Raw genomic sequence first — 14,753 nt, forward strand, 5'->3', positions numbered from 1 at the left:
CCACTGCCTTAACCATACATTAAACTCTCTGATACACGTTGTTTTATCCTCTTGGCCACAAACCGGTAACACCTCTGAGAAAGTCACTGAATCAGTTATTTTACCCAGCTCCACACTTAGACATTGAAAATCTCTTTTTACTACATTAACATTTCTCTGGGACAAATCATTTGTGCCAAGATGCACCACCACATCAACGTTATTACCTTTACTCACAGCCTTGACAATGTTTATAATCCGCCTCCTGTCCCTGCTGGCAGTGGCCCCTGGGAGACACCTCATCTCCTTCACCACATCCTTACTCTGTCCCAAATCAACACCTCTAACAGTCGAATCACCTACAAGAAAATGTGTCCTCTTTTTATTTCTACTAACTGCACTTGATGGTTTGGTGACACTATGTACCTCACTTAGAACAACTTCCCCTTTGAACATCCCCTCATTCTCTGCCTGAGGGACCTTGCTAATATCTCCAACATCCTTACTATTTAAATCCGCAAGAACATTATAGGAATTCGATACAGAGAGACCAAAATTGCTATGTTTTTGCTCAACTGCACGCAATCTTCCTGAACCAACAGTTGTCCACACAGCCCTCCTCCTCGGGGGGCGCTGTGGAAGTGGAGGCTGCACACATGGCTGCATTACAGCACGTGGCTGGGACAATCTTTCCACTTCAGACTGCATATAATAATAATAATGCCAACGGAAGGGGTCTTCTGCTTCGTTCGTCCCTCTGACAAAGTCAGATGGAATTGAAGCTGTGAGCTCCTGAAGCAGAATCCATCGTGAGAGATAAAATTGACAAAAAGAAAGAAGGCACTTGTGTGTGCATAACATGTGTTTATTTCCATCTTTAATTAGACTGCTGTGTGGCTGAAGAGGAGAGCAGGCAAATACCGGATCCAAAGGAACATTTTCGGCCTCTATATCCCATGCCTGGACATGCAAAAATCACAATGATGTGGATTTTGGAAACTTGACTCCTTCCCTGCAAGAGGAGGACCCTTTTTGTAGAGTTCCATCTTGCACATATTGTGCAACGAAACGATGTTTACTGTAAAGGTGTTTACTAGAATCAAGGTCACGTGAAGTGTTAATACCACTTTATAGGGCCTTGGTAAAGTCCACACTTGGAATACGGCATGATGCAAAATGGATGTTGAGACTCTAGAAAGAGTGCAGAGAAGAGCGACAAAGATAATTAGGAGACTGGAGACTAAAACATTTGAAGAACGGTTGCAAGAACTGGGTATGTCTAGTTTAGTGAAAAGAAGGACCAGGGGAGACAGGATAGCAGTGTTCCAATATCTCAGGGGCTGCCACAAAGAAGAGGGAGTCAACCCAGGGATGGGTAGCAGGCAGGATGGGGTGGAACATAGTTCCACCGGCGGAAATGAAGCTGTGTGCCCAGCTCCAGCTGACTATCACCCCCCTCCCATCCTCTTCCTCCTCCTCGGAAAGCAGCAGGGAGACCAACACCGGCAGGAGTTGCACGGGGGCCATTTCCTCCCCCCCCTCTTTTCTCAATAGCTGGTCGGCACCCATTCACCTAGCTACCCAACCTGAGGCAGGGAGCGACCCAGGAAGGAGAGCGCGGGAAACACGAAGCAAATTGTCCCCCCAGAGAGAGACACTGGTGAAGTTGTAAGTCGAAGACTTAACAGTTCACTTGAACAATGATTATCATTCAAGCCACTCCCACCTGGTCACATGGCCAGCAAGCCACTCCTACCCAGTCACATGACCATCAAGCCACACCCACAAAATAAGCCACACCCACAGTGTGGCAGTAAAAAATTTGGCTGCCCATTGCTGAGCCAACCTATTCTCCAAAGCACCTCAGGGTAGGACAAGAAGCAATAGGTGGAAACTAAAGGAGAGAAGTAACTTAGAAGTAAGGAGAAATTTCCTGACAGTCCAAACAGTTGATCAGTGGAACAGCTTGCCTCCAGAAGTTGTGAATGCCTCAACACTGGACGTTTCTAAGCAGATGTTGGATAACCATCTGTCTGAAGTAGTGTAGGGTTTCCTGCCTAAGCAGGGGGTTGGACTAGAAGACCTCCAAGATCCCTTCCAACTCTGTTATTATTATTGTAATTGGAATGAATTTCTTGATGAAGAAAAGATACTGCATATTCTGTGGAAGACTGCCAGACTGATAGATTCATGGGGTGCCCTGTCATTTTTTTTTAATGCGTTGTGAAATATATGTGTTTTTAAATATCTATAGAAGCTACAGGTTATATTAATTTAAATGACAAAAAAAAAGAGATTATGCCTGAAGCATAGATCAGTATTAAACCATTTACATTCTTTTGAGACTGCAAAGCATCAATGAACTCTATTGCACATTTAGAAAATGTAAGAAGAAAATATATTCTGTATTATTTTGCTCAATCGGTAAACATTTCATTTGTGTTTGTGTTTTTTGAAGCGTGAATGTTCGTCTTTCAGAGACAATGAAGTTGTTGAAATAGAAGATTTACAGTATTTTTATTTGAGCTACAGTGCACTGTAATATCTGTTTTCAAAATAATGTACTTTGGGTAGAGATGATTTTCTTTTCTTTATAATTTTTTTTAATTGAATTTATATACAATTATACAAATATACATTTTATATACAATTAAAAAAGACAGTACATAACCTGTGTTACCTAATTCATATTCTATAAACTAATCTTATATTGTACATTTGTCTTAACACAAATGAACACCTTACACAAAAAGAGAAAGAGAAAAGAAACAAAGAAGAAAAAAGAAAATGGAAAAGATATTAAAATATATAACAAATTGCCCCCCCCCCCCCCTCTATCTTGACAGCTAAACCATTTATCATTTGTGTTATTTTACAATGCTGGATACAAACATGTTCTGTCGGGCTCTCTGGTAGACTTCTCCCAAAAATTCACAGGTACAAATTTCAGACACACACACGTTTGAAAATTCAAAACAATGTTCTTTATAATGAAGTCACTTAAACCAAGCCCTCTTTTGGTATAGCAAAGAGCACTCGTCTCCAAACAAACTGGTAATTTGTACAAGTCCCTTATCAGTTCTGTGATACTTAGCTTGCAGCCGTGAGGCAATTCACAGTCCTTCTTCTTTCACAAAGTGAAACACACTTTGCTCTGGTTTAGTTTCAAAGCGGGGAAAAATCAGCACACAAAAGGTCAAAGTCAGTAAAGCAGTCAGGAAACACAACGATCAGATAATCCTCCACAATGGCCAAACCCAGAGGCTGCTATTTATAGCAGCCTCACTAATTACCACAGCCCCACCCAACCACAGGTGGCCTCATTTTCTTTGATAATAATCTCTCAGTTGTTGTTGCCTATGCATCGCTCTCCGCATGCGTGGCTGTATTATTAACTCTTGTTCCGAATCCAAGGAGGAGCTAGATAATTGATCTTCTGAGCTGTCTGCCCCACTCTCCTCCTCCCTGTCACTCATGTCTTCTTGGTCAGAGGAGCCTTCATCAGCAGATTCCACCGGGGGCAAAACAGGCCTGCAGCATGTGGATGTCTCCCCCACATCCACAGCCCTTGGGGCAGGAGCAGGGCCAGAGCTAACCACAACACCTTAGAACACCCAACTTGCACTGATAGATATTAAAAGAAAATGCAGGGCATCCTTCATAATCCACACCCACAATGTGGTAATAAAAATTTTGGTAGCCCTTCACTGCTCATTATCCATCATTTTTGTTCTGCCAGGCTCTCTGATAGGAGCCTCCCGAAAATTCAAGGGTACAAATTTCAGACACACATTTGAAAATTCAAAACAATGTTCTTTATCACAAAATTCAAAATAAACAAAGCACTCTTTTTGTATTGCAAAGAGCACTCTTCCCAAAACAACCGGGTAGTCTGTACAATTTCCCTTAAGCAGTCATTAAGTACTTAGCTAGCAGCTGTGAAGAAACTTCACACCCCTTCTTCCTCCAACGAAGTGAGACGCACACACATGTTGCTCTGCTTTGGTTTCAAAGGCGTGAAAAAGCAACGAAGTCCAGCAACACAAGATTCCTGACGAACTGTGATAACATATTCTTCCACAACGGCCAAACCCACATGCTGCTATTTATAGCAGCAGCCCTAATTACTGGAGCCCCACCAAACACAGGTGGCCTCCCTTATATCCTGTAATATGTTCTTACTTGGTCTCTTCTACGCATAATTCTGTGCTTGCGTGGGTCCAAAACGTCATGATCTGAATCAACGGAAGATAAGGGAGATTGACTGCCTGGGCTGTGTGCCAAGCCCTCCTCTGCCGAGTCACTCCTACCTTCTTCTTCGTCCGAGGAAACTAAACTCTGCACTGATTCTGTCGGCAATAACAGAGGCCTGTAACATGTTGAATATTCCCCTGCATCCACCTCCCCATTCCCTGGGGGCAGGAACTGGGCCAGAGCCAACCACAACAATTTCCAACCCGCGTTCCCCAATCTTCATAGAGATCAGGAGTTAACAATACTGTCACACTTGGCTAGCTGAAAAAATCTGCTGAAAATTCCACTGTGATGTCATAGTTCTCCTTTATGTGTCTTGAGAGAAAGCAAGTACCTTTCATTTGAATGCTGTAGAAGAAAGGAAGTGGGGTTTTAAATGCTGTACGTCACGGTGTAACCTGGTGGAAAATTACCCAAGTTCTATTTACAATGTCAGTCAGCGGTTCCAGACCAACCACTCCAGAGTCTTTGCAAGAAACCACCTTGGGACTCTCGGGGTCAAAGAGTCCAGAGCAGAAGTCCATGAGGCTGGGCCATGCAAGTAAAGAGAGCTCTTCCCCTGGATATGCTTTGGACCAGATGTCTCAATCTTGGACGTCATCCCAAAAAGAAGAGCCCACCAGAAGCAGGTCCCATTCTCCGCACAAAGACTCTATTGTCAAGACGAGAGCAATTGTCATAGACACTGGTACCGGGACGTGTAAAGCTGGATTTGCAGGTCAGCAGACTCCCCAGGTGGCTATTGGGGCATTGGTTGGACAGCCCATTGAAAAATTCATGAAGATTGGAAGTGATATACCAGACACGTTCATCGGAGAGCAAGCCCGACTGGAACCCGATATCGATATAATTTTCCCGTTAAGGCACGGCATAATCACAGACTGGGAAGCGGCAGAAACATTATGGTGGCACATTTTCCAACACGAACTCAAGATTGCCCCAGAGGACCATGCGCTTTTAATGTCTGACCCTCCCCTTTCGCCAACTACGAACAGGGAGAAATTGGTGGAGGTCGTCTTTGAGTCCCTCAATTTCCCCAACGCGTATGTGGCGTATCAGTCGGTACTGTCAGTGTACGCACATGGAAAAATCAGTGGGTTGGTGGTAGACACGGGCCACGCTGTGACACACACTGTGCCAGTCCATCAAGGATACAATTTGCCACACGCCACGGAGAAGATGGACATCGCTGGAGCCAACGTGACATCTTTTTTGATGGATCTCCTCAAAGACGTGGGGCATTACTTCGACGACAAAATGCTGGATGTGATTGAAGATATCAAGCAAAAATGTTGCTACGTTGCCCCTGATTTTGAGACGGAGTGGAACTGTCCGGAGGAAGACAATACGGTGCAATACCAGTTACCAGATGGCCAAATGATAACTTTGGGGAAGGAAAGATTCCAGTGCCCGGAGATATTGTTTAATCCACCACAAATGCCTGGGCTTACTCTCCTAGGCATCTCTGGCATGGCCCAAAAAAGCTTGATGAAAGTTCCCGAACAAATCCGGAAAGAAATGTATAAAAATATAATGTTGTGCGGAGGGTCGTCCCTTTTTGAAGGATTTGAAAAGAGATTTACTCGAGATATCACGACTGATTTGGAGACCAGCGCAAAAACCAACGTCACAGCCGTTCCACTCAGGCACTATTCTGTCTGGACTGGAGGTTCAGTTCTGGCTTCCTTGAAAAACTTCCAATCATGTTGGATCACAAAGGAACAATACCAAGAGTATGGACCGTATATTGTGCACAGGAAGTGCTACTAAGTTGGGCCCAGCCAGGTTAACTAGGATGAAGATGGCTAGGAGGTGGCCCATAATAAACCTGGTCTCAGAATTTATACCTGTTCACTCCAAACTTTCAAGGGATGTAGCCATTATGCAGCGATCCCTCGTTTATCGCGGATTTTACGTTCCAGGACCACTCGCGATAAACGAAAATCCGCAAAGTAGGGACGCTATATTTATTTAAGTATTTATACACTATTTTAAGGCTTTATAAACCTTCCCCTACACTTTTACGCTACATAAACCTTTCCCATTCCTTTAATAACCATTCCCACACTGTTCTGTGCATGTATTGTACCTTTACACTTACTGTAAAATGTTCTGAATTCTTAAACCTATGCAACAAAACGTTACTCCACGTGAAATGGCTGAGTGTAGGAGCAGACTCAGAGATGAGGAAGCTGCGCACAGACAAAAAGTAAACATTGCGCTACTGTACTGAGCCAATCAGGCCCTGGGATACAAAGCAGCACACTCTGGTTGGTCACTTCTCCATCAACCAACCAATCGTGTGTTGTTTACAATCTCATGTAGGCAAGTGGGCAGATCGAGTTCCGCAGAAAACCCGCGAAGTAGAGAAAATCCATGATACATTTTTTCCATTAATATTTTATAAAAACCCGCAATGCACCGAGTCCGTGAAAGGTGAACTGTGAAGTGGCAAGAGAGCACTGCATATGTATGTGTGTGTATATATATATATAAGGAAGGCAGCTCAGGTCTCGCAGTGTTCGCCTTAGAACAAGGACAGAAACACCAGCCTGAAGATGACGAGTGAGACCTCGTCGAAACGTCGGCAGAAATTTCCAAATCCTACACGGGAAGAAACCCGAATATACCAACACCGTCATACCTGTACCCGTGAAAATCTACGAATATATATATATATATATATATATATATATATATATATATATATATATATATATATATATATATTTCAGAACACTATAAACTTACTCACTCACTCACTCACTATTTATTTTATTCATTCATTTATTTATTTATTTATTTAGACTTCTATGCTGCCCAATCCCGAAGGACAACAATGTAAATACAAAACAATTTTAAAAAGTCAATTTTAAAGTCTAAAAAACTATAAAACCCCTAATTAAAAATCCATAAATTAAGCAATCACAATAACATGCATACTAATCTTTCATACGATTTGCCTATGATAGTTGTTAATTCATGCCGACCGCCCCCCCCCCAGGCCTGCCAGCAAAGCCAGGTCTTTGTGGCCTTACGGAAGGTCAGTAGACTTTGGGGGGGGGAGTTGATTCCATAGAGCCGGAGCGGCAACAGAGAAGGCCCTCCCCCGCAACCCCGCCAACTTGCATTGCTTTGTCGACAGGATATGGAGTAGGCCAACATTAATAATAGAGTTGTTGAAGCATGGAACTCATTACCGGACTCCATAGTATCATCCCCTAACCCCCAGCACTTTACCCTTAGACTATCCAGATTCCTAAGAGGTCAGTAAGGGGCGTGCATAAGTGCACTAGAGTGCCTTCCGATCCCTGTCCTATTGTGTCTCCTATATCTCCTATATCTTCTCTTCTATTCCTATATCTTTTCTTCTATTCTCTCATTGATATATTTTATTCCTATATTCTCTCTTCTATTCTTTCTCTAATTCTCTTTCCTCGAAGGTGTCCTCTATTACCCTCATTGTGTATTATTGTGCATTGGACAAAGTAACTAACTAACTAACTAACTGAATGAATGAATGAACAAACAAACAAACAAACAAACAAACAAACAAAAAATATGGCAAGAGACCGTCCCGTAAATAGTTTGGCCCTGAGCTATGTTGGACTACATAGGTAATAACCACTTATGAGACATGATCGGGGTGGGCTGGCCAGATGGGGAGGAACGCAGTGGGGTAGTGGAAATGGAGCTCCACCCCAAAGGACCCAATTTGCACTGAAAAATGTTGAAAGAAAATGCAGAGCGTCCTGCATAAGCCATGCCCATAATGTGGTAGTAAAAAATTTGGTAGCCTTTAACTGGACATGACTATCCATTTGTTAGGATTGGTTATCATGCAATCTTGCCATTCTAAAGTGATCTTCTTGATCATCAAAACTAACCAAATAACTCATTGTTTTAAGATGCCACAGATATAATTGATTTTGTTGCAACAAAGTAATATTGCTATTTCTCAGGAAGCTATTAATCATCTAAATATATGTGACTAAAGAGAAATGACTCAGTTCTCCGAATGAGCAAGCAATGTCAGTCAAAAAGCTTAAAAGAGTCCTGAGTCTAGATAAAAATTATATCTTTAGGAGAAGAAAAAAACCTCTTGTGTGACTTTTGCCCTTTTCTGGATTTTGAACGCAGTGCACCCTTGTATATAAAATTTATATTTGTGAAAGATATATATCCTGGGAGAATAGTCTGCATATTATGGGGTGCCACTTGCAAAATGATGGATATTATAGAAAGTTATGTACAGAAAAGAAAACAGATTGGGAAAAGTTGTATTCAATGTGTGCATTAGAAAAAAATTGCAAAAAAAATTGCAAGTTTGATGTATGGGTAGTTAAAACATATTAATAAGTGAATACATGCAAAACTCAGCAATCTTTGCTGTAGCATTATCTGAATCTAGTGCACACAACCCTTGCAGCTCGCAGTGAATAAAATCATGGGTAATCCTATATATTGGGCACCGGGCTTCATTTCTCCAAGTTATAATGACAAAATAGGGCTTCTTTAAGCGTATTTGAGGAGAGCCAGTTTGAGATATTGGTTAAGACACCAAATTAGAAATGTGGAAATTGTGAGTGTGTCCCACCTTAAGTATGAAGCCAAGCAGGGTGACTTTATTCATTCTCTCAGTCCAAGGAAGAAACATAGAAACATAGAAGACTGATGGCAGAAAAAGACCTCATGGTCCATCTAGTCTGCCCTTATACTATTTTCTGTATTTTATCTTAGGATGGTTATGTGTTTATCCCAGGCATGTTTAAATTCAGTTACACCCAAAGCCAATGACAAACTGATTTTGAAAAACCTTGCCAAGAAAATTGCAGGGACTATCCAGGAGTCCAAACTGACTTATTCATTTATTTTATTTATTCATTTTATTTGTCAAGTATATATTGAAACATAGCAACATAGAAGATGGACGGCAGAAAAAGACCTCATGATCCATCTAGTCTGCCCTTATACTATTTCCTGTATTTTATCTTAGGATGGATATATGTTTATCCCAGGCATGTTTAAATTCAGTTACTGCGGATTTACCAACCACGTCTGCTGGAAGTTTGTTCCAAGCATCTACTACTCTTTCAGTAAAATAATATTTTCTCACATTGCTTCTCATCTTTCCTCCAACTAACCTTAGATTGTGCCCCCTTGTTCTTGTGTTCACTTTCCTATTAAGACACTTCCCCCCTGAACTTTATTTAAAAACCTTTAATGTATTTAAATGTTTCGATCATGTCCCCCTTTCCCTTCTTTTCTCCAGACTATACGGTATTGGTAATATTCAAAGAAATAACACTGTTTATATACATGATATTGGTACTATTAGGATAGGGACGATAGGCATGGTGGTGCCCTTATGCACATCCCTTACTGACCTCTTAGGATCCGGGTGAGGTCAACAGTGGATAGTCTAAGGATAAACTTTTGGGGGTTTGGTGATGAAACAACAGAGTCAAGGAGTGAATTCCATGTGTTAACAACTTGGTTGCTAAAGTCATATTTTCTACAGTCAAGTTTGGAGTGGTTTACTTTGAGTTTGTATCTGTTATGTGCTTGTGTATTGTTGTGGTTGAAGCTGAAGTAGTCATTGACAGGAAGGACATTGTAGCAGATGATTTTATGGGCTATGTATAGGTTGTGTTTAAGGCGATGAAGCTCCAAGATTTTTAAGCCTAGGATTTCAAGTCTGGTTCCGTAGGTTGCTCTGTTGCGAGTAGAGGAGTGGAGGACTCTTCTCGTAAAGTATCTCTGGATGCTTTCTAATGTATTTATGTCTGCAATGCGGTATGGGTTCCATACATATGAGCTGTATTCAAGGATTGGTCTGGTGAAAGTTTTGTATGCTTTGGTTAGTAGAATTATATTACTAGAGAAGAAGCTATGTAGGATTAGGTTAACAACTCTTGAAGCCTTTTTTGCGATGTTGTTGCAGTGGCATTTGGCACTTAGGTCATTTGATGTGAGTATTCCAAGGTCATTTTTATGGAATGACGGTTGTCTGTAAAGTCTTGTTTAATCCAGCTTGTATTTTATGCTTGGATTCTTTTTGCCAATGTGTAGGACAGAGCATTTTTGGTTGAGATTTGAAATTGCCAGATGTTTGACCATTCTGATACAAAGTCAAGGTCTTTTTGGAGACACTTGAAGACATATTTTACACACACACATACACACACACCTTTAAAAAAGCAAAGTTCTGTTGCATTAACATTCCATAGTTTAAACAATACTTTTTCCTCCAATTTTCTTGGAATGGATCCTAGGCTTAGAGACAGTCATTGGCTCCAGAGTTGACCAATGAACTTGCATGGTTAAGAATAATCTCAAACTATTTGACATTGCTTCTTCTATCTTGCCAGCTAATATGTGGGAAATTTGGTTATTCTTTAAGATAAGAAGTGTCACATAGGTATACCTCTACTATAATATTATTTTTTTGGCGGGTAGTATTTTTCCAAATGATATCTGGGATGGAATTGAGAAAACATAATAATAGGAGAACAGGGAAGAAATAATTATAAAGACAAAGGTACGACAGAGAAAAATGAAGTATATGAGCTGTAGTCTTTGGAGAGTTAAAATATACATTTGTGAACTAAGGAAAAGGTCAACAGTAAAAGGTTGAGATGGGTAGACATATAAATAATTAAATGAACAAACAAATGAGGAATAAGAAGGAAAATTAAATTGAGCCAAGTGTACACGCACTTCTGATCCGATGCGAACAGATATGGAAGGTAAGTAGAACCCATCCCTGGATTGCACATCTGTTTGTTTGTTTATTTGTTTGTTTGTTTGTTTGTTTGTTTGTTTGTTTATTCATTCATTCATTCATTCATTTATTCATTCATTTATTTGTCCACTACACAATACATATTGAAGAGAATAGACATGTAGTAATATATATAAGAAAAGGATAGAAGAAAAGATATAAAAATAGAGAAGATACATGAAAGGAAGAAAAGATATATGAAATAAAGGAGAGACAATTGGACAGGGGACGAAAGGCACACTGGTGCACTTATGTACGCCCCTTACTGACCTCTTAGGAACCTGGAGAGGTCAATCGTGGATAGTCTAAGGGAAAAATGTTGGGGGTTAGGGGTTGACACTACTGAGTCCGGTAATGAGTTCTATGCTTCGACAACTCGATTGTTAAAGTCATATTTTTTACAGTCAGGTTTGGAGCAGTTAACATTAATTTTGAATCTGTTGCGTGCTCTTGTGTTGTTGCGGTTGAAGTTGAAGTAGTCATTGACAGGCAGGACATTGCAGCATATGATCTTGGGGGCAATTCAATTCAATTCAATTCAATTTATTAGATTTGTATGCCGCCCCTCTACGAAGACTCGGGGCGGCTCACAACAATAATAAAAACAATATTCCAGCAAAAACAAATCTAATATTAAAAAGCACATAAAACCCTATCATATTTAAAAAAGCAAACAACATATACATACCCAAACATAAATATTAAAAAAAAAGCCTGGGGGAAAGGTGTCTCAACTCCCCCATGCCTGGCGGTATAGAAGGGTCTTGAGTAATTTACAAAAGACAAGGAGTGTGGGGGCAGTTCTAATCTCCAGGGGCAATTGATTCCAGAGGGCCGGGGCTGCCACAGAGAAGGCTCTTAGATCATGTTTTAGGCGTCGTAGTTCTAAACTTTCTAGACCCAGCATTGTTAGTCTATTTTCGTAGGGAATTCTGTTTCGAGTGGAGGAGTGAAGGGCTCTTCTGGTGAAGTATCTTTGGACATTTTCGAGGGTGTTCATGTCCGAGATGCAATATGGATTCCAGACAGATGAGCTGTATTCAAGGATGGGTCTGGCACATTGAACCACATTCTAGATCAGGTTGTTGAAATTGAGAAAGAACTCAGAGTTCATATGAACTTAAAAGGACTGTTCAGTTCAGTTCAGATCAAAGGTGTGAAATGAATTCCTAGAATTGCAACTGTGAATGCAAAATGCCAGCGTGAATAAAGCTGTGAGTAAACCACATTTAGAGGTAGTTCTGATCTGTGTAATCTAATACTGTTGATCCAGACAAGGTGCCAAGGGAAATAGAGATAAAAGGAAATAATTCAAGGGCAGAAGCAGATTCTTTATTTTTAAAAAGTGACTGGGTGTTGGGGTTTTTTGCTTAGATAAGATAAAACGAGTCATTTCAGAGATATAAAAGCATAGGAGCAAGTGGGAATTGGTTCAATAATGCAACATTTCAGAGGCAACGTTGCACTCATAGGCTCAATTCCATTCCAGGTACAATTCAGTCATGACACTGCATACACTACAGGGGTGAAATTCAAATTCACTTGGCCACATGGCCGAGAAGCCACTCCTACCCAGTCACATGACCATCAAGCCAAAAAAGCTTCTAGAGTTGTTAACCTGATCCTACGCAGCTTCTGCTCAGGCAGTCACACTCACAAGAGCCTACAAAACTTTTGCCAGACCCATCCTAGACTACTGCTCATCTGTCTGGAACCCATATCATATCTCGGACATCAACACCCTTGAAAATTTCCAAAGATATTTCACCAGAAGAGCCCTTCACTCCTCCACTCAAAACAGAATATCCTACCAAAATAGACTAACAATCCTGGGCCTAGAAAGCCTAGAACTACGGCATCTAAAACACGATTTGAGTATTGCCCACAAGATCATGTGCTGCAATGTCCTACCGGTAAATGACTACTTCAGCTTCAACCGCAATAACACAAGAGCACGTAACAGATTCAAACTTAATACGAACCGCTCCAAACTTGACTGTAAAAAATACGATTTCAACAATCGAGTTATCGAAGCGTGGAACTCATTACCGGACTCAATTGTGTCAACCCCTAACCCCCAACACTTCTCCCTTAGACTCTCCACGATTGACCTCTCCAGGTTCCTAAGAGGCCAGTAAGGGGCGTACATAAGTGCACTGATGTGCCTTTCGTCCCCTGTCCAATTGTCTTTTTTTTCTTCCTCCTACCTTATATATTCTCTTCCTTTCATATATCCTCTCCTCTAAGTCCTCTCTCACCCTCATTTATTGCAACACATGTCTATTTTTCTTCCTATGTATTTGTGTATTGGACAAATGAATAAATTAAAAAATAAATAAATAAAAGCCACACCCACAAAATAAGCCACAGCCAGAGTGGTAGTAAAAATTTTGGCAGCCCTTCACTGCTGCCATGCCAAACAGATCTTCCTGGTGGTGATTCGAGCCGCACAGTAAGTGCTGTAGGTCAAAACCTCCTATTTGAGGAATGCAGAATAGTATGTACATTTTTAAGGAAGTGCCTGGTCTCATGGGCCTCTCCATCAAGGGACTACCAGTAGGGGTGTTGTGGTTAACTCTGGCCCAGCTCCTGCCCCAAGGAATGTGGATGTGGAGGTGGGGGAGACATCCACATGCCACAGGCCTGTTTTGCTCCCATTAGAATCTGCTGATGAAGCCTTCTCTGACCAAGGAAGCGTGAGTGACAGGGAAGAGGGGAGTTTGGCAGACAGCCCAGGAGGAGATCAGTCATCTGTATCATCCCTGGATTCTGAAGAAGAATTAATGACACATCCACGCATGCATAGAGTGATGCATAGGAGACAACAACTGAAGGATTATTACAAGAGAAAACAAAACCACCTGTGGTTGGGTGGGGCTGCTGTAATTAGTGCTACAGATAAAACATAGCCTGGTGTTTTAGCCTCATGGCAGTTTATCTGATTCATTGTTTCGTCAAGATCGTGGTTTTTGCTCTTCAGGATTGTGTGTGTGGACTCTCTGGACTTTAGAATTGGACTCAATTTCCCAGTTATTGGGTGAGCAATTGGACTGCATTTAACCTGTGTCTTGTGTGTATCAGAAAATCCCTTTGACATTTAAAAAGGGAGCTGTTTCTGTTTTTCTGTTTATAAAATTTTTGGGGTTTTCCTTTTATCGTGTGGTGTGTGTCTTCCTGGACTATTTACCCTGTAATTTTGAGTGGTTGAGACACGCCGGCAGAACAACGGGTAGGGGCATGGTCTAACCATTGCAGCTACCCAGGATGAGGTGTGTTCAGTGTTGCCAGGTCTTGGCAATAAGGCTTGAATAACCACACACAGACTCACTCCATCTCTTGGACTAGATAACCAAAACAGGTTAGTAGACTGCAGTGAAGGGCTACCAAAATGTTTACTACCATACTGTGGGTGTGGCTTATACAGGACTCGCTGCATTTTCTTTCAATATCTTTCAGTACAAATTGGATGCTGTTGTGGTTGGCTCTGGCCCAGCTCCTGCCCCAAGGAATGTGGAGCTGGGTGCAGGGGAAACATCAACATGTCATAGGCCTGTTTTATTGCCGACAGAGTCAGGTGGTGCAGTTTCCTCGGACGAAGAAGAAGGTGGGGGTGACTTGGAAGAGGGGGGCTTGGCACACAGCCCAGGAAGCCAATCTCCATTTTCTTCGATCGATTCGGATGAGGAAGTGTTAGACCCACGCATGCGCAGAATTGTGCATCGAAGAGACCAATTAA

At 41.4% G+C, this 14,753-nt stretch overlaps 2 protein-coding genes across 10 annotated transcripts in view; both read left to right on the forward strand.

Moving 5' to 3' along the window:
- Positions 1 to 2,646, forward strand: part of LOC139164426 (pneumococcal serine-rich repeat protein-like) — a 141,107-nt gene extending 138,461 nt beyond the window's left edge. For all 9 annotated transcript variants that reach the window (XR_011558620.1, XR_011558621.1, XM_070746533.1 and 6 more), the window contains one exon: positions 865 to 2,646. Coding sequence is in view for 7 of the 9 variants with exons in the window: in XM_070746543.1 (XP_070602644.1) it covers positions 865 to 983 (119 nt within the window). In the remaining 2 variants the exon portion in view is untranslated. The remainder of the gene's footprint in view (positions 1 to 864) is intronic.
- Positions 2,647 to 4,662: 2,016 nt separating this feature from the next.
- On the forward strand, positions 4,663 to 6,003 carry LOC139156655 (actin-like protein 9). The gene has a single exon (XM_070732541.1). The coding sequence runs from the start codon at positions 4,663 to 4,665 to the stop codon at positions 6,001 to 6,003; it is 1,341 nt and encodes a 446-aa protein (XP_070588642.1).
- Positions 6,004 to 14,753: the final 8,750 nt, after the last annotated feature.

This window comes from Erythrolamprus reginae, chromosome 1, assembly GCF_031021105.1.
Source record: "Erythrolamprus reginae isolate rEryReg1 chromosome 1, rEryReg1.hap1, whole genome shotgun sequence".
Lineage (NCBI taxonomy): Eukaryota > Metazoa > Chordata > Lepidosauria > Squamata > Dipsadidae > Erythrolamprus > Erythrolamprus reginae.

Coding starts and splice junctions, on each gene's coding strand:
- LOC139156655 (XM_070732541.1), top strand. CDS start 4,663: ATGTCAGTCAGCGGTTCCAGACCAACCACTCCAGAGTCTTTGCAAGAA.